This window comes from Manacus vitellinus, unplaced genomic scaffold, assembly GCF_001715985.3.
Source record: "Manacus vitellinus isolate BGI_N305 unplaced genomic scaffold, ASM171598v3 scaffold_20_pilon, whole genome shotgun sequence".
Taxonomy (NCBI): Eukaryota; Metazoa; Chordata; class Aves; order Passeriformes; family Pipridae; genus Manacus; species Manacus vitellinus.
The window spans coordinates 4,932,722-4,959,400 of NW_021939471.1; the positions used below are offsets into that span (position 1 = coordinate 4,932,722).

Sequence of the window (26,679 nt, forward strand, 5' to 3'; positions counted from 1 at the left end):
CCTGAACTGTTGTAGAATAAAGAATCAGGTTTCTAAAAAGTGTGTTGAACCTGCAACGATTATGCATTTTATGTTGACCTAAGAGTTCATTTCTGTTTTTCATACATGGCTTGTTTGCTGTAAATAATAAACAACACTTTTAAGTACATACAAAGAGTAAATATTTTATTAGATGGTGGTAATGTAACAAAACCCTTGATCTGTTGAAAATATGTTTATTTCATGTAAAAATACACCATGCTTGACTATGAGATTTTTTTCTTCAATTGTGTAATGCCCATGTGCCTTTCTATTTGGATTTTGCTTTTATGTCCTTCTTTCCAAGGTGTTCTAGTGCTTAGTTTCTGGAGTCCTTTATTCCATGAATTGAAAAATGCATTGGAAAGAAAATCTTTACTCTTTCTCTGTCTCAAAATTACTGCTAAATAAAACTAAATATAAGAAGGCATGTGCATGTCTGCAAAATATATGTTGCTGCATGGCAGCAGAGTACATCTGGATTCAAATTGCAGCCCAGGAATTTCAGGGTCATGATGTTCTGAGCTCCAGGAAAAGACACCTTTGGTACAGGAAAGATGTTTGTTCTTATTATATACTTTAGGTTCACTACATGACATCACATTTACTGAGTTAAGAACACAGTTATTGGGAAATAATTCTGCGTATTCTTCAAAAATCCAGCTATATCCAAAGGCTTAAAATGCTTTATAAGGTTGTGAGATTTCTTCATACTGAGTTGAAATTGCAGCTTACTGTATTGTTAGTGCTCAGGATTCTCCTGTTTCCTTTTCCTTAGATGTCTTCAGACAGAACACGTCCTGCTGATGCATTGACATTTTTTCAATGAAGAATATGACATTTTGTTTAATGAAGAAAGCTTGCTACATTTCCCTAAAGTTCTGTTATTTTGTTTTGACTACCTTAAGAAAAACTTAGAGATTATGCTTGCATGCTCCTGGAGAAAGTCTGAGTAAGCCTCTGAGAAAAAGTATCCATTTTGCTTCTGTGGGGCTTTATGTTCTGAAAAGTGAATGCCTCACCACTTATGGAACATTAGCACTTGAAGGAGTTTGTTTTGTTGGGTTTTTTTCCCCCCTACCTGGATATGCGAAGGACAGATTGTAATTATTGTTGATATTTGTGTTTTGTTTTTGTTTTTTTTTTTCTTCCAGTTCTCAATTGACTTTTTCTTTCCTTGCAGCTTTGCTCTGTCTGATGAGGCTTACAGATCTTTAAGGGACCAGGACAAAGACCAGTGTATCCTTATCACAGGAGAGAGTGGAGCTGGAAAAACAGGTAAGGAGCAGTCTGGATCTTATTGAAAAACCATTCAGAGTTATTCAGAGTCTTTCAAAGTGATGCTAGAGTCTGTAAGAGTTGAGAGATATCAGTATCTTTTTGTGTCTGGCCATTGCAGAAAATGAGTGCTGTCATGCTGGTTGCTGTAGGTGTGAACTCACATAAACTAGTGTTTTTTCACATTGTCACCAGGATGAAGTCCTACCCCATGTTAATACAGTGTCCTCATCAGTATGCAGAGTCATACCAAAGTAGTGCTGTTTTTTGACAGAGTATTGTAAGGGCCACAAAACACTTAGGCTCTGCTGGTGGGAAACAGGAAGACATAGAAAACGGAATGCTCTTGGTTTTCTAGACTTGATGCTTCTACTTGTCTCTCAATAAATAGATCCATTCAAACTGGATTATGTTCTTTGTCTAAGGAAAAGAAATCATAGTAGCTGATTACTTTGGAAATTTTATCAGCCTTTTGCACACTGTGCTCAGCTGCAGTTCTAAGATAGGCCTGTGTTCCAGAACACTCTGTTTCTCAGGCAAAGCTGAAATTTCCTTGAAAATGACTGTTGGTTTTTAAACTGGAATGTTAGAAATCAAATGAGGATTGCATAACTGCAGTACATTTTAGGTAGACCCTAAAAAAGAAAGAAGCCGGTTATTTTCTGAAGTAGCAATTTAAAACAGAGGTGACTTGCAAAAGAGGCAGCGGGTAGGAAGGCATACATCTGTTTCCAAGTAATTTGAGAGATTTTTCCTTTGACTCTGAGAATATGTGGAGCTTTGTGTGTTATTCTGAGCAAGATTTAAAGTGGGTAACAAGAAGTCGCTTTCCAAGCCTTTTGTGAAAATATAAAGTGTAGGCTTCATCTTCTGTTTTCTTTGATCAGTGGCATCCAATTGAGAGATCCTGAAGCCTTGTAATATAATCCTTATTTACAGTTTAGTGTTTTGTAAAACATGTGTGTTCAGTAAAAATGTGTATTAAAATAATCAAGTTCTTATTAAAATGATTCTGATATTCTGTCTAAAAGTTCAGACTTTAGAAAGGAGTTCTATATTGGTATTTTTCAATGTCTTGATTTCCTCAGGAACTGTGAATTATCAAGCACCTCATAAACTGAGATACATTTTATTCATTTATTCATTTGTTAATGGTAGATTTTGATTTGTATAGAGATTTTGACTGTTCTGTAATTTTCGTAGCCGTATGGGACATAATATGAATTGTTCCTTCTTTATAAAGGTAAGTAGATAATAATATAAAGTCTGAAATTCAGGTCAGTAATCAAGTTGGAGTCTGTGGTATTCTCTAAAGTTTGATGTAACTAATGTTGCTGAAATGAGACCATTAGCTGAGAGGTCAAGTTTTCATTTAAAAAAAAGGAAAGGAGGGCGAAGAGGGTACAGAGAAAGTTCCTGGAGCTGAGGAAACAAACTTCTTAGTACAGATACTATGTAACTGTTTTAAATTTTTGGTAGCCAGAGCATCTGGCATTTTTGCATTGAAAGAACTGAAACTCAACCATCATCAGTTGGATCTTTTTATTTACTTCTGATTTTGTTTTTTGTTTCACTGCTTGTTTATATTGTTAGTCGATAGTAACATTGGGCAAGAAAAGATGATACATCGCAAGAACAAGTGGTCTGTTTAAACATTTTGAGATATTAAGGTGATGATTCCCTTCCTGATGTCTTTCTTGGACCAAACAGAGTTCCTATTAAAGGAAAGGAACTTTATTTTCTTTCACTGGTGTTCAAAGCCTATCTTGCAGTCATTGTGTGTATACTATTATAATAGCCTATTTGCTGCTTCAGTGGACACTTCTCTCAGTGACTGGGTAGCTCTACTTGAAGAAGTTGAGCGTTTTAGGAAATATTTCAAATTAAATAATTTAATAATTCCAAGCTCTGAAGGGAACAGATTCTTAAAAATGAGAGCTGGGTTCGAGGTGTGGTTAAAGGAGATGGGAGGCCTTCTGGACACACCTATAATTCTTGCTCCTCATTTGCTTCCTGTTTGCAGGTTTTCTCAGTTTTCTCTGCAATATGGGGCAGTAATATAATACTAACAAATAAATTTGATTAAATAGGAAAAAATCAAAATCCAAGGTATAACTTCTCGTCTGTCAGTTCTTTCCTGAAACGAGACCCTTAAATTTGTAACAGATCTCTGAAGATCTGTTACAAATATAATGTAATGATTTTTTTTATGGCCACAGTCATGAGTTGATAGGGTTTCCAGCTGTTAGTAATTACATTGTATATCAGCCGATATTGCCTCAAATTTCACTATCTTGCATCATACCATCACAGACTCTCTTTGTAGATAGAATCCTTTTTCAGTTGATCTTTGTCCTGACCAGCAAAAATATAAGGATTGGATGGATTATTTAATATTTGTTTCTGTCTGTATATGAACCCAGCTTTGAGAGTCCAAAACTTGTTCCAGACTTTGTTATACGTTTGTACCTTCAAATTCATTTCACTGTTTGAATGAATGCTTCACTTTCTCTATTGGTTATACTTTCAAACAGAATGCAGCACATTATGTGATGTTGCAGTTAGTTGTTTGTAGAGTACTGTAGAGTTGTAATTACACCTGTAGAAGTGTTGTATGTTTGTACTTGCTGTGTATCTGCTGATATAAACCGATTGAATTTTGTGTCTTGATACTGCTTGAGCCCGTTTTTTTTCAGGCTAGATTAAAACATTTCCAGCATGTCAGCAAAGGATAATGTTCTTTCTTTAAAGAATGCCTCTTATTGAGGCTAAATGAAAAAGTAACAGGCAATGTGCCAGTGGTGGCTTCTTTAGTTTGGGCAGGCTCTAGGTATTTAAATCAAGAGGATTGCTGATGTAATGGCATGGGTCTCATAGCAGGATATGCTCCTCCTGCGTTTCCAGATGGTACAACAGTGTAGAAGAAAAGTGAAATTAAATGTACTTACAGTTCCTGTCTGGCGTTGAGAAAATGTGATGGAGATTTAGTCTGCAAACAATTTTATGGCCTTTTTGCCAATACTTATCACTGTTTTATTTGGCTCTCCCCCCACAGAGGCGAGCAAACTTGTCATGTCATATGTAGCTGCTGTGTGTGGAAAAGGGGCAGAGGTTAATCAAGTAAAAGAACAACTTCTGCAGTCAAATCCAGTTCTTGAAGGTAAGAATCTCATAGAGTATGTACAAGTGTATTACCTCCGTGCGTATCAGTGTTCCTGCTGAGCTGGTTTGGAAAACTGTACCTGTTGTTGTTTCATTGTTATCTGGTGTCCAAAACCATAGGAGGTGCTTTCTGTGAATACAGCTGCAAGATTTTATTCAGTTACGGGTAGGTTTTCTTGAGAAGAAAATGGTTTCCCTCATAAAGGGAAAGATTAAGAAGTTAGGTCATACTTCCCAGACTTCTCCTGCTGCTCTCTGAGGGCTTACCCTTTCTTAACCCTGCCTTGATGATGCTTGGCTGTATCAAAAGACTTGACTTCAGTCCCTCTGATTCATTTCCTTCCAAATCATATTATTGTAGTCTCTAGTAAACAAACAAGCTCTGTAAGACATTATTTTTCTTTTGGGAAAAAAAAAAGGGTGAAGAAATGGGTCTTAGAAAAAACTAAGCCAATCCATATGCATGCCTGTTGTTCCCTTAGACTTATTGTTCCCTGGGTCTAGTGACTCTGTTGGCCTGTCTTCCTGACAACTGCCTTTCCTGCTCTCCCATGAAAGACTTTTTTTTTTTTTTAATTAGTAATTTTAATTTAAAGGTGTTGGCTGCCAGAAACAGGATCTTCATTTTTCCTGGAGATAGCATATATAATCCTCAAAGCTTGCAGATTTGTCCCATTGTCTAATAATTCCCTTCAGAAGTGCCTTGGTTAGCGTTGACTTATTTAGGTCTATTGTGTCAATTCCTGGCTCAGTCTTTCCCAAAATTCTCAAAGCTATTGCAGTGCTGAGGCAAAGTCTCAGGACTGCTCTGCAATAATTTTGTGTTGTGGCCAGATGATATGTGGTGTTTGTAAGACTGTTGAGTGTCAGTGTTACATTTATTGCCTGGCTATCCAGACTGCTATAGGATGATTTGGAGTCTACAGGAGACAAGCACTCTGCAAGTGAGAACAGGGGGAAAAGTGAAAAAAAAGAAGGAAAGGGAATGAAAAAGTGGGCAGAGAGCAGTGGGGAACTGGGTGGTTATAACATGGTCTTTGACTGTACACAAAACAAAAATTGTAAACAAAGACTTGCAAAGAAAGGATGAAATGTTAACATTTAAGAATAATAGAAGTGCTGGATAAGCCTTTCTCTGATGATCAGCTGCGTTCCACTTAAAGCTGAATGGGGGGATTGCAACCTTCCATTGTTTTGGATTCACAGAGAAGAGCTGTGTTGCTTTTATCATCGTTCTGGAAGCACATTTCAGATATAGGCAGAAATAGCATGGGAGGTATGAAGGCTTTTCTTGCCAAAGCTAGATTTTTCCCCAGGGACTGCCAAATGTATTTGATTTCTTGTTGGTTTATGAATCTTTGTTTTAATGCTAGAGAAATAGACTGAGCTTACAGAAGATTGCTTTATTGTTTTAAAGGATTATTTGTTCCACTTGACGTACTAGTAACTGCCTGTTTAGTCTTTTGGAAGGTAGGACACTGGATTATTCCACAAGGAATAAAAGCTGAGCGAGCTGGGCTGCTTATATATGTTTTAGACAGAAATTAAGCATTTGTGGTCAGATTTATTTTTCTTTGGTTATGTAGTTCTGTTTCAGTCGAGCTGCGGTGCAAGAAAGTGACATAAATGTTACATATGCATAATTTGTCTTTTGGGATTATTTTTTTAAAACTACAGTTGCTACTGTAAATTAACTTTTAGAAACAATGAACTTAAGGGAAAACCAAGGAATGCGTCTCCTTCTTTATAATGGAACGTTTGTGCTTGACTCTGTGCAGTTATAAATGACTCTACTGTTCAGCACTGTGTTTAAGAAAATGCAGCTCAGAGATTTGGTTGTTGAAAAGATGATTTATTGCAGGGCATAAAGATTTTAAAAACAATTCTTTCACTTATCCTGGCCTTCAGGAGGAACCAACTTTTCATTTTGGCTCTAGTTCTTTGGTCAAGAATGAGTCTACTCATGCAAGTTTATAGAAGCCTAAAGGCATGTATTTATTTCTGTCCAAAAAACATTGACTTTACTTGATCTTTGAAAATATATATGCTATGTAAATAAATACTGGGATAAATAAAGTCTCCTGTTGGAATATGAGTGTTATACTTGATGTAGGGGACACTCCTGTTTGACTCAGTGTGCTCAGACAATGTGTGATGTTTAGAGCTTGAATTGCCCTCCAATCTGAGTTCTTGTCCTGCCCCTGTTCTAAGCTGATGACTGCCCATCTGAGTGTAGAATGCCCATCATAAAACTTGACCTAAAGAAATTCAAACCAAACTATTCAGAAAGATAGTTTAGGCCAAGCCGAAGACAAACTCTCATTGTAAATCTTACTTATTTCAACTGATTAATATTCAGCTTAAGGTAGGATAAATGTGTTGGAATAGCATAAATAAATCAGTTTCCAAGCACTGATTCAACTGTCCCATGCAAACAATTTTTAAGAGTAATTCTGTAATTTTCCCAGTTCTGACCTCTACCTTTTAACATATTCTGTTGTGGGAACTAAGATTTGTTTCTTTCTCCAAATTGAAGAGAAAGAAGTATTTCTATATTTAACGTTACTTGGGTAATAAAATTTTAAATTTGTTGATTCAAACACCAAGGATATACCCTTAATCTGGGTGCATTCTTGTTTTGGAACCATTTCCCCTTGTATGTTTTCCTTTCACTTTTTTAAACAAAGGAAGTGTTGAGACAAAACTTCTTTGCACTTCCATAGGTGTTTTCTCATGTGTCATGTCTGTCACACTTTGTCTCCAGTGACTGATGCCTATACAATGAATGGGGTATTGTTTCTCAGAAGTCTGTAATTCCTTTAAATATATAAGCAGATACAGATATTTTAGCATTTAAATATTTTTTTACTGATATATTTGGTTGTCATATTTGTTTTTCTCGTTCTCCAGCTTTTGGAAATGCCAAAACTGTGAGGAATGACAACTCCTCTAGATTTGTAAGTATTTTCTTCAAGGCTGAATTTGAAATTCTTTTAGGGGGGCATGTTATGCTGTTGGCTTTTTCTGTTTTGCCTCGTATCAGCCATCAAGGCATCTGTAAGGAGGGAATGAATAATTTGGAGAGAGAGCTTTCCTGTAGTTGTCTGAGGACTGTGGTGTTTGAAGAAGGCAAACACCTTTAGCAACAAGCAGAATTTCATTTTGTACATTTGAATGTGTTCTCCTTTCCCAGTGTGTTAGTAGAGTATTATTATCAGTCAACCCTCTTTATAAAATGTTTCACCTCTTTGTCAGAAATATTGTTGGTTTCTGGTGTGGGCATAGAGATCTATTGAAAATCCAAGTAGAGGCTAAAAAAGAAAGACAAAAATTAGGATGTGGCAGTCTGGGACCAGATGAAAACGTAATTAAAATGCAGCTGGATTCTTTAATTTTCTGGCACTGGTGGCTTTAATGTCAACGACCATGTGTCTAGCAACTGGTCTGCTTAGCAAGTCAATCTTTTCATGTGATCTTGTTTTCCATTCATATGTATATAATTTTTTGGTTAAAATTGCTACTTTAGGTTCTCATTTGCTTTCTGTAATGTTTCCAAATTTGTTTACAACTTTGGTTTTAATATAAACATTTATAACTTTACTTTTTTGCTTAAATTCTTTATTCAATCAAGTGGTTGAATTCAGGCTTTTTTAGCATGAAACTGAATGTGAGATGATTGGGATTGGAGAAAAAAAAAAGTTGAAGCCAGACTTGGGAGATTCAGAAGTGAGAGTACTCATCATAGTTTCTCCTGCTGAAATCAGGAGACTGAATGCAGCTCTCTCATTTGCTCACTTGTGTGCAGAAGAGTAATACTGTGAGATGTGTGAAGTAGACAACAGAGGGCGAATCAATACACTGGAAAAAATGGTGCATTGTGAGTAAAAGCAACTGAATAAAATTGTGGGATATTGTGAGACTGGAGGGCAGCTTTTTTTTTTTTTTTTTCCCCACGTGGGGGACTTCTCTCCATGCTCTACGTCCATGAATGGTCCTTCTGCCGCTGTTATTGCCTCTGCTTGTGAACAGAGAAAAGGATCTTCATCACAAGGTTAGGGCCAAAATTTGAGGCACCCCTAGAGATTTTGTTTTTTGGTAGAAAGGGTAGAAACAATGCAGTTATCAGAGAGGATGTACTACATAAAGGAGGAGGAGGCAGCCAAAAGAAGAGGTGCCGTTTGCAAACAGAAGTCTTTCTAGGACAAAGTGCAATGAGCTACTATTTTGCCTTTCAAGTCCTTGCTTATAAACACAAAGCTAAAAATACTTCTGGAAACACCCAGCTGGCCCAGTCCTTGGGAAATGAAAATTTAATTATCAGATATAAGTTTTTATCTCTGAAATTTGAACCGGCTCAGAATTAACTTCGAACAAGACAGTACAAGTACTGTCCTCTCTAGCCTGCCTCAGCTGCCAGCAAGGAGAATAGAATTTAAGTATATTCAAACTGATCTTGACAAAATACCCAGTAAATTAGAAAGTATATTTGGGTCAATGTAAAGTGCCTGTTTTTATGTTCTGTAATTAAAAGCAAAATAGAAAAACAAACAAAACGTAATCTCTTTCTAAATGCAGCGAATAAGGAAGTATAAACACAAGGCTTTTCAATATGCACTTTTTGTCGTAGAATGGTTTGGGCCGAAAGTGACCATAAAGATCATCCAGTTCCAGCCTCCCCACTGTGGTCAGAGACACCTTCTGCTAGACCAGGTTGCTCAAATCCCCATCCAGCCTTGCCTTGGAACACTTCCAGGGATGGGGCATCCACATCTTCTGTGGGCAGCCTGTTCTAGCACCTCACCACCCTCCTACTGAACAGTGTCCTCTGTTAAGTATGTGCCAAAGGGTGGAATTTAGTTGAATTCCTACTAGCAGTTATCTTTCTAAGCTTCCTCGCCAGTGTGAGCTGCTCTGCTTTTACCTTTTCTACACAGTATGGGAGGAAAACAGTCCATTTTGTCACTGTTAAATGTAGCTGTTACTACATTAAACACTTGTCAAATAAATTAAAATGATGCAAAGACCAGAGCAATTTTCTGTGATGTGGAAAAGTCAAACAGAAGTCAAGGAAACACACTGCACCAGTGCAGCTAAAATTGAAATCACTTTTGCGGTGACAGTCTGTTAATTGTTGCCTCTGGTCTCCTGAGTTACGAGGGAAAGAGTTCCGTGGGAAAAATCCATCACTTTTACAAGGCAGGCACACGCTTAAGGACAGACATCCCATGATTGCCAGCCAGTCCTCCAGGCCAAACTTGAGTGGCTATCCTTTAGCTGCCTTGATTTGTGCTCCAGTAAAATTTCCCATTGAGAAAATAAGTCTGTGTGGAAGATAATTTCTTCCTGCATTCTTCTGTTAATAAGCATGGTAATGCCTAAATGGCTACAGGTATTGTTTGGTGTTCTTGGCATTCTGGTGGAAGTTTGTATACTGTGTATTTTCTTCATGTTACCTTAGAAACTGAGCAAATTGCTCAGGTTGCTTTACAGAACTGATTAAAGGTGTTCTCATAAAAATCTCTGGTTGTGATAATACCTTAGAAGATTTGAATAATTTTCTGTTCTTCAGAATTCTGATGGAGTGTACAGGAGATGTCAGATTTTTTAACTCTTTTAACCTTTAAAAACAACCAACTAACTAAAAAATGTCTTGAGCATTTTTTCTTAAACAGAACTTATAGTCTTAAAATATGTTGCTTTCACAGGGAAAATACATGGATATTGAGTTTGATTTCAAGGGTGACCCACTTGGAGGAGTTATAAGCAACTGTGAGTATTACTTCTGGTATCAGCATATTAACAGCTTAAAATGTTTTGTTTTAAAAGGAATATGGTTCAATTATTGAAGAGATCATCTGTGTTTCTGTAATAGCATCTCTCTCCATTCTACTTTTGAATTTTGTTGCTGTTTTGGTGCTGAATAATGTACCTTAGAGTAAGTGAAAATAGACTTAAAGAAGTAAGCATGAATATTGAATTTACTGTATTGTTCAAACATACTGAGTGAAGTGCACGGGTTTGTATATTATCTCTGAAGCTGGTGGCAGATGGATATGGGTATCTGAGCATCTTTTGTGCTTGAATCCCTGGGATCAGTTGTGCTTCTGGGTTTGATGGGTCAGGTATTTTTGGTAGATGATGTCTGAGATACGCTGCTTTGTGATTTGTAAGGGTGTTACAAAGTGTGCTGGAGATCACCATGAGATGGGTGGGTTTATTTGGAACCAAAGCCTTTCGTACTAATTTATACACCTCAAAGTGTAGGAAAAGGCTTATAACGAGAGAGGATGAACAGCTCTTGAGTTTAGGGAGGCAAAGGTGGCCTTGGAGGTTGTTCTGTGAAACCTGTAACAACTCAGAAAATTTACCCCGCTCTCTGTTGGGGAAGAAAGAGGCTGGGAACTGAATGGCAGCCCAGAATGCTTTCACTTGCTTTTCTTTTGAGAGTTTAAATGCAGCTTTTAAAGGAAATTGCTCCTCTGTGCTATATAAAGCTATATTTGTTTGGTTTTCTTATTTTTAAAAGGGGATGGAAGAGGGCAGTGAGTGACTATACTAGGTGTCACTGACCTAGCCTCGACCCCTCTTTTCACTCAGCCAAATTCATTGCTTTTTCTAAAGATGTGACTTTTGACTCCATCGGCATTTTACTGGTTGTGAAATAATGAGACTTGCCCAAGGTGAACTGTCCTCTCCACATATAACATAAACATTTTAAAAACACTGTGAAGAATTTTACACATAAATACAGGTTTTGGCTTTTTTCAGAGGGCAAACATTTTTTCTTGACCAGGTCAGCTTTTGGAACTGTGCCTGAAAGAGCATACTTTTTCTGACAGAGTAGATCTTGAAACTCAAAGCAGTCACTATTTAAATGTTTATGGCTGTCTATTACCTTTGACATTTGGCAGTCAACAAAATTAGAGGCCAAACACACTCAGTGTATTCATCAATAATTAAATGCGAACAAAAAGGTTCTAAGAGGCTGTGTAATTTGTTTCTTTTTATTTTGCATTCAAAATAGACACATAAAAATGAACCTTCCTTTGTAAGAGTGGACATTCAACAGTTTGTCTTTGAAAGTACCGTATTGAGTCATCTAGTTAAAATATTGTGTCATACCAAAAGGAGATCCAGATAGTTGCTCTGTAGTTTATCTGCTCTATAAATCTTTGCGTGGTGTAATTATAACATTACATTAATTGTAATGATGTGATGACATATGTAACAAAGGGCAGACATATTTTTAGATCTTTCTAAAAGATGCCTATTTTAGGCATTCTTTCTGTCTTATCCCATTTAATAAATTTCTCATAGCAAGCCAGTGAATTTCAATTTAAAAATAAAGACCTGATGTGTAAGCTCTGTTGTGGAAAAGATGTTACTTGTTGAACTATGAAACACCCCATGCTTGGCAGGGTATGTCAGTGGTAAATACTGAGTTCCTGCAGCTGCGTGTTAATACATCTCATCTTTGATTTAATGTTTGCAAAATTTGATAGTCCATCCATCTCTTTTTGAAAGAGAGTTTAAATTCTCTACCATTTCAAAGCAATTTGGTTGTCCTGCCTTAGATTTTTCCACACATCTGCAGCGTTGCATTGCAACACAAATGCTTCTGTTCCTGTGAGGCATCACCATTCTGAAGATATTTGGGGGCCTAAATTCTTTTACACCACTTAGAACTTACTCTGATGTAAGTCAAAATCAGGATTTGCCTTCCTAATTCATCAAGCATGAAGTCAAGTAGTGCTGAAGTTTCTTATCCCTAAAAGGGAAAGTATTATTATGAAAACATCTGTAAATTTTCTTTAATTTCTGACCATGTGTTGGTTTGGTGTTAATATGATGTGAAGATGACATCATAATGTTTTGATTAAACTTTAATTGTTGTTTCTGATGAGCTTGATTTCCAAACATCAATTAAGTTAGTGGGCTTTTTTGGGGCACAGCCTATGTCACCAAGCTATATTTCATACTCTGAGTGACTTGAAGCAGACATGGTGAACATCTAGCTTATTGTAGTGGCAGGAATGGTAATGATGGGAAGCTGCTAAATTTATCAGACTGGTAAGGATAAACTGAGACCCATTAGGCTGAAAGGTCTTGTTTGAAATGGTCTGTTCTGTCCTACTCTGGAATGCTGTGAAGCTCTGTGAAAGGCTGGTGAATCTGCCCATGACCCTTCATGCAGTGTGTGATACTCCTGTGACCTTCCCTTGGGCCATTCTCCTGATGCCCTTCAATGAGCTCTTACATCTTAATGAGAGGGGCTAACCTACAGGGTAAAATTATCATTTCTGTTCTATCCAGTTTGCAGTCAATGGAAATGTCCACTGGCTTTAGCAGGAGCTGATAGTACCAAAACGTTTAATATGCTACAAATGGAAGGTAAATCTTCTGAGTAAAATTAGAATGGAAATAATAAAATGGAGAGGATTTGTGACAGCTATAAAGTCAGAACTGGTATGTGCCCAGAGTGAAGATAATTTTATGTTTGAACAGCGTAAAATATGTGCAGCCTCATTTCATGTACGTTACAGGGCTGCTCAGAGCTTCCAACTGCGCTGGTTTCCAAGGAAATTGTCATATTGTTATACCATGGTGTACAGTCATGAAAAGAAACTGGGAATGGAAAACTGGAGATTAACATGATTTATGCAAGCTTAAAGTATTTGACTTCAATCAGGAATTTTTTCCCCTTAGACTATAAAATAAAACTGATTTCAGGTAGTGTGTGTTGTACTCGTTTGATCCTACATCAGCAGGTGTGGGGTGAGCAGAAGGGTGAAGAGGGCTGAGTGAAGAATGTTGTAAGCCTGAGTTGTTAGACTTCTCCCTTTTTGTTAGTTTTCTGTGAAGGTCCCAGCTTGTTTTCCTAGTGGGTGGGAGGTGCTGGAGTTCGTGTAAGGTGAGGTCCTGGTGCTAGCTAACAGCCAGCCCATCCATTCAAGGGTGACCTGTTTCTTGTGTGTGGGGTTAGGAAGTCCAAATTACTGTTGTGGGAGTTGCTAAACACCAAACCCTTGCTGTGTTGCCACCTGGGACTGTGGGCATCCCATCACTGTTTAGTTACAAACTCCAGCCCCCGCTTGAAGGTATGCTGCTGCTTTAAAAGGCACCTACAGACAGGTAAATAGCATTTACATTTTCTCTCACTGAATTGGGTATGAGGTGTATCTGCTCCTTCTGCCCTCCTGTGGGGTGTTTACGGTTGTTGCAGTGGACAGTCATGTCAGCACTTATGTGCTCAGAGGTTTGTTTTTTTCCCGGAGCACCTGTGAGGGAAAGCAGTTGGAGTGTTGCTTTCAGCTGGGTGTAATATCGTGGAAATAAATTACGGAAAACATCAATACTATTCTTAGTTTTCTATTTATTATAACTACTCAGTGAGTGAAGATGAGAGGAGAAGAAAGGAGAACAGTAGTTTCTTTTCCAGCTGTAATTACAGAATAATCTGTATTTTATGTAAAAATAGGTACATTTGGTTTTGAAGTAATAGGTGCTAATTGCAGTAGCTTGTTCAGCTCTAAGATATGACTGTCCACAGATGCTGCATCTGGTTCGTACTTAAGGCAGTGTTTGTGTGCACACTTGGTTTGTTAGTTTTGTGACTGCTTTTGTGTACAGTAAATTTTATGGTTGAAGTGGCTTTGCATAGTACAGTCCAAAATGTTTCACACTTAGAGTTGTTTAAACCTTTGGAAAGGTATGGATCTTACAATATCTTTCCCATAATTTTTGTAAGTCTTAAATTTTTATGTTTCACCTGTAATTTCCTGCTGAAAGATATCTAGCTTTTAGTACAGGGTGATCTTTCCTCATCTGCCTAAGCCCTTCAGTGATTTAATGATTAACTAGAAGACAACAGTGCTGCATGTTATGAAGTACAGTATATGCAATGCCTGCTTCTGAAAAGCCATTTTTAACCAGTACAGTGTCCTCAGAGTCCAGATAACAAGTGGTTAAGAAAGGGCCCTGTTTTGCCATCTTTTTCAACAGCAACATGAAAGAAACCTATGATGTTTATCTAAGCAACTTTTTTTAAAGTTAGCAAAGTGATAACTTTGCAACTTTTTCTTCTTATGACTTGTTTGTTCATTTTAACAGTCAGAAGTAATTACCCACTTACTGAGAAATCAACAGCTCAGGCTGTTGATTTAAGTTATGTGATTGCTGTTAGTAAGTTCCTTTGCTTAGGAAAATATTGCACAAATTTGACAGTTAGACATTATGAGAAGAGATACCCATTCTCGGTGATTTTCTTTTTGATTTTTTTTTTATTTTATGTTTCAACATCTCCCTTGGTGTTCTTGCTAGCGTGGTTGCCACCGTTTAGACAATTGTTTTGCCTAAACTAGGAAGATTTTAAAACAAACAACAAACTAAATTAAACATTTTGTTTATCTTATTTTTAAACATCATTTATCCCTTGAGCAATGAGGATTTAACACTCTCTAAATTGTGCAGTCATTGTCACTGCACACACTACCCAGACAGTAGTTTTTGTTTGACACAGTTATGGATCAATTAATTTGAGAGAACATGATTATAAGCTTGGTGGCAATAATAGGGAAATTTCCCAAGAAATCTGTATTTTCTTTTTCATCTGTAGCTTTTTTGGATGACAGCTGTACAATCAAGGTAGGAAAACAGAAAGCATAATTTAACATAATATGGCTGTAGAGATAAGCTTCCATGACTAGAACATGTTCTGTAACTTTGGCTGAATTGTTGAGAGGGTCCTTGGTCATGGCCAGCTGAAGAGACTATGACTGAAATAAACTTTTCTTGGATTATTTAGAATGTACCAAGGTAGTGTCATTTTTTTTTGGTTCTGGTGTTTACTTATTCCTTTCTTGAATGTTGATTCAATTTCTAGTATATTTAGAGAAATACAAATATCCTACATTTTTCTGCATCAGTCAAGTTCATGGGTCAAGTATGCAAAAAGAATTTGTGTAAAATTGTACATTAGAGTTTGCAGAAGTATTCAGCATCTCTTTTTTTTTCCTTTCATGTTCAGTTGAATGGTTTAGCAGGGTGCTTACGCAGATCCCTTGCATTTAAACCAGTGTTATTAAGGAATAACAAATAGTCTTCAGAACCTAAGGCAGGTAGCTGGATTTTGAGTCACCTGAATCGATGGATATTCAGACAGTATGATTTCAGAAGAGTTCCCAAGGTTGAACTTTTCCAAAGCAATTTAATTTTTACGGCTGCTTTGATACACATTAAAAGTTTCCATTCAAGCAGAAGCACTACTAGATAATGCAGAAAGAATACCTGAATGTTCTCTCCTGATAGTTCTGTATAGTCCCTATACATAATTCATATAGACTATGTAACGAAATGTAATCTAGAGAGAGTTTAGGGTTTTTTGTTCTGTGGATTTTCATATAGTTAAGCACCATCTGTCCACACATGCCACTGTCAACAGAATTACCAGGCAGCCACGTGCAGCAGTCTGATGTGAATCTTTGTGTTCTCTCTTTTGAGTGTTTTGATCCACAGAATTTGTACTCACGTGAGACTCAACACAAAAGTTACTGGTAGTGCAGCGATTGCTTTAAGGAAAATATATTTGGTTGATTTATTGAAATGCTAATCAGTGCAAACAAAGGGAAGAAGTTTTCTGAAGAGTAGGGCAGATGGTCTGGATCTGTCCCGTAAGTCTGATTTCAGTCTGCATGTGAACAGAAAGAAAAGGAAAAAAACAATGAATGCAGCCTTAAAAAGAACTGGCAGCAGCTGCTTTTTTAAGGAAAATACCTGATTTTCTGTCAGTAACTGCTTTGTGGAGCTTTTTTCCTCAATTATGAAAACTGACAGAATATGGAATGTTAGGACTTTAGAAAGCTGACTGTTAATTAGTTAACTTTGTTGCTTCTAAAAATATATAGATAAGATAAGCTGTGGTGAAAAAAACCAAGACAGTTATCCTTCTAAAATAACTAATTTCACATACCTTCAAGAACCTGTTTGTTAAATCTACTGAAGGCGTGCATGTAATTAGAAGGCTTAAATACAATATTTTACCAGAATGCGTAGCTGAGCTTTTATGACAGAGTTTGAGTAAATTTATAGGCAGAATATTTTTAAACCCAAATAAACCAAACCGCACTGCTTCAATATCCCTTGAGAATACAGCCATTTCCTGAAGTGTGTGTAGCCACTGCGGGAGCTGAAGTTGTTTATTTTTTGAGATTAAATTTGGCTGTGATCTGTTCCAACACTTGACTGGAGAACCTTCACAGCCAGCACAACTCTGAACTGCTTGCCACTCACCTTGCCTTTCCCAGCCCAAGTATTCACACTTGGATGGGGGTTCAGCCTCTCCCTTTCAGTTACGAATTAAAAACTAGAGAGGATTATGTATCTGATAGTTATGCTAACTAACTAGGATGACTGAGTTAGAACCACGGCTCAAGAAGGTGAACCCTGGCCTTAGGTGAAGTCAGAAGTAGAGAGGTTGCACAGTAGGCTGCTGCTGAGAACATGACTTCTGATCTTGCCTTTCCAACATAGCATCAACCATTGGAAATTAGTCAGCTGCATTTAAAAAAAAAAAAGCCGATAAATGGAAAGGGCAAAAGTGGGAGTCTTTAACCTACCCCTCTAAAGATGAGCTGCTGGTAATATGTGAGAGTCACTTGTTTGTGTATATCTTGGGAGTGCTTTTTCATCTTGATGTGCAGTGCAAAACTTCCAGGTGCTGAACCAGGCCATATTTGGAAGGAAAGAGACTGTAGGGTTGCTAAGTCATAAAAACAAATGTCTATTCAAACAAAGCTAAAAGTTCTGACGTGGTCACACAATGCATTAGATGGGGAAGAGGTATTTCTCCTCATACAGTCAGATGCTCTGGTCATTTAGGAGCTCCATTCACTGTCATCTGCTGCGCTGGTTGCAGTTCCTCTCCAGGCAATCGCATGTTTAGGGAATAACATAGTTCAGCTGGTCTGTAAAATATTTGAAACTTGTCCTACTGTAAGCCAGTCAGAAGATTAGTAATACTGTCTGAGTTTTGTCATTGTTGTCACTGGCTAATTATTAGAGCAGAAAGTAATTTTTGAACCTGACTTACTCTAGTTTATGTGGAGGAGGGACTCTGAAGACTTGTGTAAGTGTGTGGTTTGAAGTCTGGTCTTTAGTTCCTATTCTGTGAGAAGGGGTGTAAGCTTAGGTAATTACAGTGGGCAACATAAGCACCACACCCTGCCTGTAGCTATCAAAAATAGGAATATGCTCTATTGCACTCTGTTTATGGAGAGAACCCCAGGGCAGATGCTCCCCCTCAGGCTAAGCCCTGCTGTGCCAGGGGCACCCTAGCTGGGGTAGGGGGTTTGCAGCACAGATGCTGCTGACCAGAGTGCTACCTCTAACTTCCCAGATTGCTGAGACTAAACAGGTGCAGTTTCAGCAGAAATGGAAATCTGAGGAAAGGTATAGTAGAATACACATCAGATGTCATAGTAGCCCAGCAGGGGAAGTGTTTAACAGCTGCACATATCCTTAATGGACTTGGTGTTCCCTGTGTCTTACTTCTGTGAAACCCCATCTCACTTTGTGGATGCTCTTCTGAGGAGTGGCATTTGAGATGGGACAGTTCCCTTTGGGGGCTTTCTTCTAGTGTGGGCACAGCTTAGAGAGAATTTAACCCCCAGTCATGGTAGGTGCATGGGGGAATGCCTTTGCTGTGTGCTTGGAATGAGGCATTGAATGTCCTTGTCTCCATGTCACTGGATACATGTAGCTTAAGAGAAAAACTGTACTCTGGGAACTGGGTGTTTGCTATCTGGAAAAATGATGTTAAGCCCTTGTGTGCCAGTGAGAAAAGAAGAAAAAGCATACCTTTTGTACAAAAAGAGAGAGTGACATTGAACCTGCCCAGAGGTTCTCTTATCGCATCCCTCTTCCCTCTCCTGGTGTGCTGTGAACCACAGCCTTCCAGTGCAGTACAGGCTGAACAGACTTTGAATTGCCACCTCCATGGTAAATATGATGTTAACTCTGAAATGGTTGCAGTGTGTTACAAGTCAGTCTACTTATGCTGCCTGCCTGGATTCCTAGTCTTACGGAAGGTTTAGAAATGTGCCTGTCACTAAGGACAGTGGACGGAGCAGTCTTCTTGTCAAGCTGCTCCATCAGTGCAGTGACACTTTTCAAAGTGCTGCTTTTCCATTTCCCTTTAAGTATATTAGGATGGAGCTTCTGTCAGCCCCACTGGGAATTATTTCATAGCCTGATGCACCTGAGGATCACAAGGTGCTGCATGATTATTCAGGTTAAATGCTTTCTTTATTTGTTCTCTCCTTTTCATTTACCCGTCTTTCATGTGCTTAGCCTTAACATTTTGCTTCTTTTCAAACCTTCACCCATACAGTCATGCTCACCAGATCTTAATTTTGTGGTGGTATTGTAAATTGGTTGACATTTTTCGAACACATTGCCTCCCTGACCTGAGTTCTCTTTGCAGCTCATAGACTGCAGCATTTACAAGTTCACTGGGCTTGCCACTTGCTCAAAGAAATATTTGAGATACATATACAAATGTGATATACTATGATAAGGTTTGTACCTCCCATTTATCATCTTCTAGTCTGCTGCTGGTGATATGAAGCAATGAAGTAGAAAATGATGGGGGATTATATTAATTTTAAAGGGTTTTGCTCCAACAGTCTGTCCCTGACCTGTGAGATTTTGTTTGTTTGTTTAGATCTACTAGAGAAGTCTCGTGTTGTGAAGCAGCCAAGAGGTGAAAGAAACTTCCACATTTTCTATCAGATACTGTCTGGTGCATCGGAAGAGTTTCTCTGTAAGTATTGCCATGTTCAGATTTCTTTGTATTTAATGTGCTGTTTTTGTGGGAAATATGATATTGATTAATTTTTTGAAATTTTTGTTGGTAGTGGCAACAGTAATACCTGAAGTCAACAAATGCTTTGATATTATCCAGGTACCTGAATCAGAATTGGCTTTGCAGTGTATTATGAACAAATAAGAAAGCCTGTTCTTATTTAGAAGGCTTATAATTAAAAGATCCTTGAAGAAAATTTAATCCAATAATAACAACAGTTCCTGGCAATACTGGTTCTTGGATAAAATTGCCACTAGCAGGAATGCCGTTCCTAATGATATTGTTATTTGATTTATTAGGCAAACTCAAACTGGAGAGGGACTTCAGCAGGTACAACTACCTGGGCCTTGATTCTGCCAAAGTGAATGGAGTGGATGATGCTTCAAACTTCAGAACAGTCAGGGTAAGAAGCAGCAGGGGTTGGCTGAGCACTCAACACTGGTGCAGAGTTCTTACGCCCCTCGGTCTGTCGGTTCATGCAGGGCTGGGCTGGGAGGGCTGTCTTGTCTCAGTGCTGGCACTCCTCATGCACAGGCAGAATGTGTTTGCACAGGGAAGCTTAGCTACCGAGAGAAACTAAGAAGGCCCAAGTTTGTGGAGTATTCTTATGGGAATACGAAAAGGACAGCAAAAAAATTTAAATAAAATTAAAAAAAAAAAGGAAACAAAATAGAAGGGAAAAAGGAAGGAAAAAAAAAGCCCAGACCCCATGGTCAGATCATGGGAAAAGTTATACTGTGTAGTGGCTTATGGTGGCAGTGACTGAGCTTCATGACCCAGGTGATGCCGACCAAGTCAAAATAAAAACAAGGCTGGGATGATTCTCATGATAATTTACTGTTCTGTTTTTGCTTGATTGTACAAGATGACCACAGGACCTTGTTACCCAATGTATGCAAATTTAGATTCTAAAAGTTATTGGTCTGAGAAGACAGGAGTACCTGTTCATTTGACTGTGAAATATTGGGATGGGTTATAAACTAAATTAAGTGGCTAAAAAAAGTACTGCATTTTAGAAACCCATATACTGAATGAGCCCTAGAAGTGGACTGGACTGAATGCCAGCTCCATTATCACATCTTCTTTAGCCTGTCTTTTGTATTAAAAAACTTACTTATCTAAGCATAGGAATTATGCCATGTACTTTCAGTAGCAAAAGAGTTCATAAAACATTTCTAATTTATCTTAATGCAGATAAATGGCAAATTTCTCTAGTATGATCTGTTTAAATGTAGATACTCTCATCTCATAATTTTATCTGTCCCCTTTCCAGAATGCTATGCAGATTGTTGGGTTTATGGATCATGAAACACAGTCGGTTTTTGAAGTAGTGGCAGCCGTTCTGAAATTGGGAAATATTGAATTTAAGCCTGAATCTCGTGCAAATGGCCTGGATGAAAGTAAAATCAAAGATAAAAATGGTAAGATGAGACTAGTGATGAGAGGAAAACCACTAATTTGTCTGAAGTCATTAATTTTGTCATTTCTGCAGACATACAATATCCTTACAATTAAATTGTTTCCAGAGGTCACCCTCAGGCAAATATGGGTTAAATTCTGTGCAATTTTGATTGCTCTGTTTGAAATTCCAAAAATTATAATTTTCTTTTTTTTTTCCTACTTTATTAGCACTTCTGAAATGTTAAATGGTGCTGTGTGTTTCTGTTTCTGCCACTTGGTTTTTCTGCAGTGGAGGCTTTTTGTTCTTTTGCAGTGATTATCTCTGCCTGTAATGTTAGATTCATTTGGTGATATTTTTGCAGTTGATACGTTTTGAAACTCCATTTATTTTCATTTGAAAGTTTTTTCATTGTGAAAAGTAATCTGTGATAAACGTAGGGAAAGTTTCTTCACAAAAATAACTGGATAGAAAGTGCTTTCAAAACCAATAACTCTCTTTCGTTGTGCTGTGCGTATTTTTAACAACTTTGCTTGTCAGCGTAGTGGGGAGAGAATGTGACACTTCTGTTAAAGAGCACCTGTTTTGGAAAAATGCTACACTACTTAAAAGATAGTAGTTTTGGGGAAGAACAAGCAATGGCTGGGAAGGATTCATTATATTTACACTTTGCTTTTTGATGCTAGAACTCAAGGAAATCTGCGAGTTGACGGGTATAGACCAGTCTGTCTTGGAGAGAGCCTTCAGCTTCCGGACGGTTGAAGCCAAGCAAGAGAAAGTTTCAACAACACTAAATGTGGCTCAGGTAAAAAGAGGTCCTGATTTTATAGGAAAGAATTATTTTAAGTGGCAGTTTATTCCACGTGACTAAATCATTACTGCCCAAATAAAAACTACAACTAATCAACTGTACTGAATAAATTACAAGCGTAAGTGTGCTTTTTTTTTTTTCCAGCAGCTTCTAAGTGTTCAGATATACTGGATGTTTTGTTTTCACGTGTGAATTACCTCCAAAAGATGAGGGATAGGAGAATGTTGTGGAGAATGTTGCAGAGATTGAAAAAACAAACAGACCTGCACAAAAGCACATGCTGCAAGTGTTGTGGCAGACTGTTTTCATTTAGGGTAGCTGCTGTAATTGCATGTGAGTTGTATGCCTGGGGCTGCTGAGAAACTTTTGCTGCCAGTGTGAATTTTTCTTCCTATATGGCTGCAGAGCCAGGGTGATTGCCACCTGTGTCTCATCAGCTCAGGCTGGCAGGAATGTGGTTTCTCTGACTGCAGCTGATCAGGTCCCCTTTGCTTAGGATTAGGGTGGGGGATGTGAGTCTTTAGAGGGTATCTGGAAGAGCAGGAAGGGAGTTGAAGTGCTGCTTTTGTGCTGTTGTTGTGACTGCTGTTCCAGCCAGCCTGTGGCCAGGAAGGCAGAGGGGTGCACCACCAAGACACTGATGCTGCCTAAGTGTCTTGGCACCCCTTGTCTGTCTCCCGTGCCTGTTTAGGCAGAGCCACTGCTGCCTGTGCTGGTCTTACTCAGTTCACAGCACCTTTAAGATATGTCAGTGACAGAAAAAGGTTTGGTTTAGCCCAGCATTTATAACATTTTTTCCTTCTTTTTTCTATTTAGGCTTATTATGCCCGTGATGCTCTGGCTAAGAATTTATACAGTCGACTGTTCTCTTGGCTTGTTACCAGGATCAATGAGAGCATTAAGGTATTGTCATTTTGTGCCTGTAAAAAAAATCAATAGAAATCCTTTAAATTAAAGTGGACAGTAAAATTGTATTTACCAGTTTCGTTTTTCCTGGTTGTACATGTGAATAATTGTATCACAGCTCAACAAATTTCTCTCTGCTCTGTTTTTAAGCTTATAAAAATATTCACGTTAGGTGTATTTTGGGAAACCATACCTAATATTTTAGTTTACAGAATTTGACAGCCTATTTATGAGATACATTAATTTTCTTGATTCTCAAGTATGCAATGTACAGATGACTGACTCAATCTTTAATTTTTTTTTTAAGGCACAAACAAAAGTCAGAAAGAAGGTAATGGGGGTGCTGGACATCTATGGCTTTGAAATTTTTGAGGTAAGACCTTTATAATGGTAAACATTTAATGAGAGAGCTGTTCTTAAAGCTTGATAGAGTAGTTCATGAATGTTTAATCAGACTACATGTAATTTGAATCAATTGTGTTATTCCTGACAGAAAATCGCTAGAAAAGTAAGCCAAAGAGAGATGTCTTAGCATCTCTAGCAATTGAAACAAATTTATATGTTTTTTGCATATAGAAAAATAAATATTTATGATGGATAAACTAAGTATATTTTGTTGTGATAAACATTCTGAGCATAGGAGAAACTCTGGCACTGTAATTTCTGCCCTCAGGCATTTTGTGGGTGTCTTTGAACAAGCTTTGATCCTGTAAAAAAAAAAACCACCCCCCCAAAAAAAACGCACAACAATAACTATATATTTTCCCCCTGTCATAATTAAACAAGGAATTACATTTCATTTCATCTCAATTCACATAGATAAATATTCTGTACTGATTCCTAGCTAATGATCTGTGGCTCACTGCTGTTTGTTTACAAGAGTATTTTTAGACTTGTGGTATTTTGAAACAAAACAATCAACCAGGAGTTTTTAATTGGGTTAGAGAGCACCAAGGACAGGGCATTTTCATAAATCTTGTTCTGACAGGTTTTTTTAAGAGATTTATACGGATCTTCATTGGAATCTGTATGTGTTTAAACTAGAAACTCATCTAGGGAGAAAAATCAGTAGAAAACATGCAGTCCTTACCCACTTCCCTACATCCCTCTTGAAAATCCAGAGAATGTGTTTAAACTGTGTAGAATAATCCAGAAAAGAGTAATTGTTCATGTGAGAGTGGTTTAAGTTTCCTTTCAGAAGCACAACATCCAAATATGTGCAAATCAAAATACCTCTATGGAGAGGAAGAAGAAACCTGATACTTGCTTCAAGGGTTTACTGAGCGAGGTTGTACTGTTTGAATTAAACATAAGAGCATAGCTGTGAAAATATAGTGCGAGAGACCAGGTGGCTGAATGGAGAACTCAGTGCCAGATCTCTTTAGAGCTGGTCCTTGGCATACCTTTTAGAGAGCTGGACAGTGGAATGGTACTGCTGGCATCCTTGGGCAGGACTCTTGTTTTCACTACTTCTTTTGTGTTTGGTTAGAATAGATATGTGTGATAAGGTGGGAGACAGGAGCTTGCACTGGCACACAAGCCAACTGAGTAATTGTGTTTGTGGGATGGTGTTCCAAAGACAAGTTTTTTTTCTCGCATGTAATTTTTCCTTTTTTTTGGTAGGAATTCAACACCTTGAAAGGTCACAAGTAAGTGGTTGAGTGCAGGAGAAAAATGAAAAAACAAGGCTCTTTTCACTTACCTGTCATAATGAATTAGCTTTCCCAATTCATACAAACTCAAAAGCTTTAAAATAATGGGTAGTTATTGTTCACTCCTTTAAATGCTGTGTATTGGTTTTAGTGGACAAGGTGGTAGCAGTTTTGTCTTGTGACTTGAGGGTCAAATTCATCAGCACATTCATACAAGGCGGGACTCTCTCTCATGAGTTAATACCTATGGTGAGAGCACGAGCCAAGCAGCTTGGTTCAGCATCACAAAAATAATGGAATTATTTTATTTCTGAGCATTCAGAATGAGTCGGGTGGTATGCCAGAAGCATACGTGTAGCTGGTACTACACCATATTTTAATTTAAAGGTGTTTGAAAAAGAAATTTCATTGGTTTAGGTTTCTAGAGGTGACTAGTACAGTTACTGGTGTTGGGACTACGTGGCAGTACTATAATTCAGGGTGAATGATAGAAAAACAGTCCATTAGAAAATCCTGAATCAGCTGTACTTCCAGTACCACCTACTGAGCCATCCCTGTGTTCCCAGACAGGTTAGTTTTATAACCAGAAACTGCCAACTTACTCTCAATTGAATCAAAAGCAAATACATTCTTTCAAGGCAACCCAAAATTCATTTTTTATGCCGCTCTGGTTGGAACAAAAGATGAAGTTATGTCAAAATTCCTAAACTGAGTAAAATAGTTCTGTAATGAGCACTGTATATGCAAAGTGTAACTAGTCCTGTGGTTGCCTGAATGAATGTCATGCAGTAAGGGCAATTAAGAGGATGCTGCCAAATATTTTGAAGTTCTGTAACAAATTACTGAATACCACAAAAATTATTAAAGATCTTGAAAAAATGATTACAAAATAATTATATTTTTGAGAATTTAAGCAACCACTTCACAGAAAATATATTGCTTGAAGTTAATTATATTAAAAGAATCAATAAATGAATGAAATTTTAACACTGCAAAACACTGTGTTGTGGAAAAATTTAATAATTTCTTAAGATTTATAGAATAACAAGTATAGTGGAATTTGGAGTGTTTTGGTGTGTGGTACACTTGCATATACAGAGGCTAAATATGTGAAATATTAGCTGAAGTGTAGTTAATGACAGTAACTATAGCCATTTAATCATAAATTACTTAAAACTTATAACTAATATTGTGCAATTCCCTCTTAAACAGAATTTCCTAAGTCAGATTTTGGTTTTCATGTGTATTCCTTAAAGTTAGAACTAACACTGTACTCTACAAAGCACTTTTGTTGGCAAAAATGCACTCAAAAGACTTCACCTATAAACTTGTGCATTTTAAATGTGTAAGCTCTTTACCATGCTAATGGTAAAAAGGCTTATGTTAATCATGTTTCTACTCAGGAAGCAGGTGGGTTTTTTTATTAGTGCGTGTTCTTTGACCTTAAGTGGCCTTGTGTCTTGGAAACACAATTTATCCAAAACCAGTAAATAAAAATATCACCAGAAAACGAGCCAAACAAGCATTTTGATAGCACTTCTTTTTATTTATGGTGATTAGTTTGGTTCTTGTGTGTATAAAATTTTTATATACATACAAAATATTTACACATGAAGCTTAATACCGTGAAATAAGTAGCAAGATATGTGTTTACTGAAGGGTGATTTTTAGTTTTTTTTTTTTCCTTCAGTATTACACTTACCCACTAGGATTGCTGAAAGAATAAACTAATGATACTCTAGTTTATCTATTTTTCCTGAGATTCTCACTGAAAAGTTATTGGAATACATTATAGAGTAGTCTGACTTCCACTGCAAAACATTAATTTGCCTGAGGTTTTTGAGGGTTTTGTTTTATTTCATGATGGGCAGGGCAGACAATATTTCTTGGGCCTTATTCCTGTTTAGGGTGATTCCTTTGATCATTCTGCAGTTCCTCCTGTAAGAAGAGTGAGTAAAGAAATCCACATTTACCATTCTAAGAGATCCTACACTTCACCTTCTTGAGGACAATAGCAGTCTTGTTCTCTTGTTTACAAATTGAACCTTATATAAATGAGATTTGTTTCATCTGGTTTTGAGTGATTATTTACTATTCACTGTGACTTCTACAGTTTTCTGTAGTTTAAGCTGAAGTTAATTAACAAAGTATCTGGAGGTTTCTTGAAATTTAACAAAGGAAAAATAACTGGAGTATTGAAAATGCTGGCATATACTCTTTGGGATTTGGTTTCTGCTAGTATATGTATCAAACACAGACTCCATTTTACAGACAAACCCAAAGGCCATCCAAGAAAGCAGATATAAGGACTTGGCTGTCCAAAAATTCATATTAGGGAACTTAAAACTATCAATAATCCTCAGCCTCTGTGGGTTTGGCTGATGTCATCAGCAAGCTTGGCTAAACAATCCACAGAATAGGTGCTGTAAACCTGTGTTTATTTTTGAATCCTGCCGTGCCCTTTGTGGTAAATTGTATGCTGGGACAATGTTTGGAAAGCGAAACACTGAAATTTTGGGTGACTCTGTGTGAATTGTCTATGGGCAGGAATTTAGGGAGTAGGATTAGTGTGCAAACGTAGGCTGCAGGACCA

At 37.6% G+C, this 26,679-nt stretch overlaps 1 protein-coding gene across 6 annotated transcripts in view; it reads left to right on the forward strand.

Annotated features, from left to right (window-relative positions):
• The window catches only part of MYO1B (myosin IB), a 96,757-nt gene that overhangs the window by 31,605 nt on the left and 38,473 nt on the right, over positions 1 to 26,679 (forward strand). For all 6 annotated transcript variants that reach the window (XM_029959519.1, XM_029959522.1, XM_029959524.1 and 3 more), the window contains exons 3-12: positions 1,202 to 1,296; positions 4,352 to 4,456; positions 7,369 to 7,415; positions 10,164 to 10,227; positions 19,178 to 19,276; positions 19,618 to 19,721; positions 20,592 to 20,739; positions 21,404 to 21,522; positions 22,345 to 22,431; positions 22,742 to 22,807. In XM_029959519.1, coding sequence (XP_029815379.1) covers positions 1,202 to 1,296; positions 4,352 to 4,456; positions 7,369 to 7,415; positions 10,164 to 10,227; positions 19,178 to 19,276; positions 19,618 to 19,721; positions 20,592 to 20,739; positions 21,404 to 21,522; positions 22,345 to 22,431; positions 22,742 to 22,807 — 934 coding nt within the window. The remainder of the gene's footprint in view (positions 1 to 1,201; positions 1,297 to 4,351; positions 4,457 to 7,368; positions 7,416 to 10,163; positions 10,228 to 19,177; positions 19,277 to 19,617; positions 19,722 to 20,591; positions 20,740 to 21,403; positions 21,523 to 22,344; positions 22,432 to 22,741; positions 22,808 to 26,679) is intronic.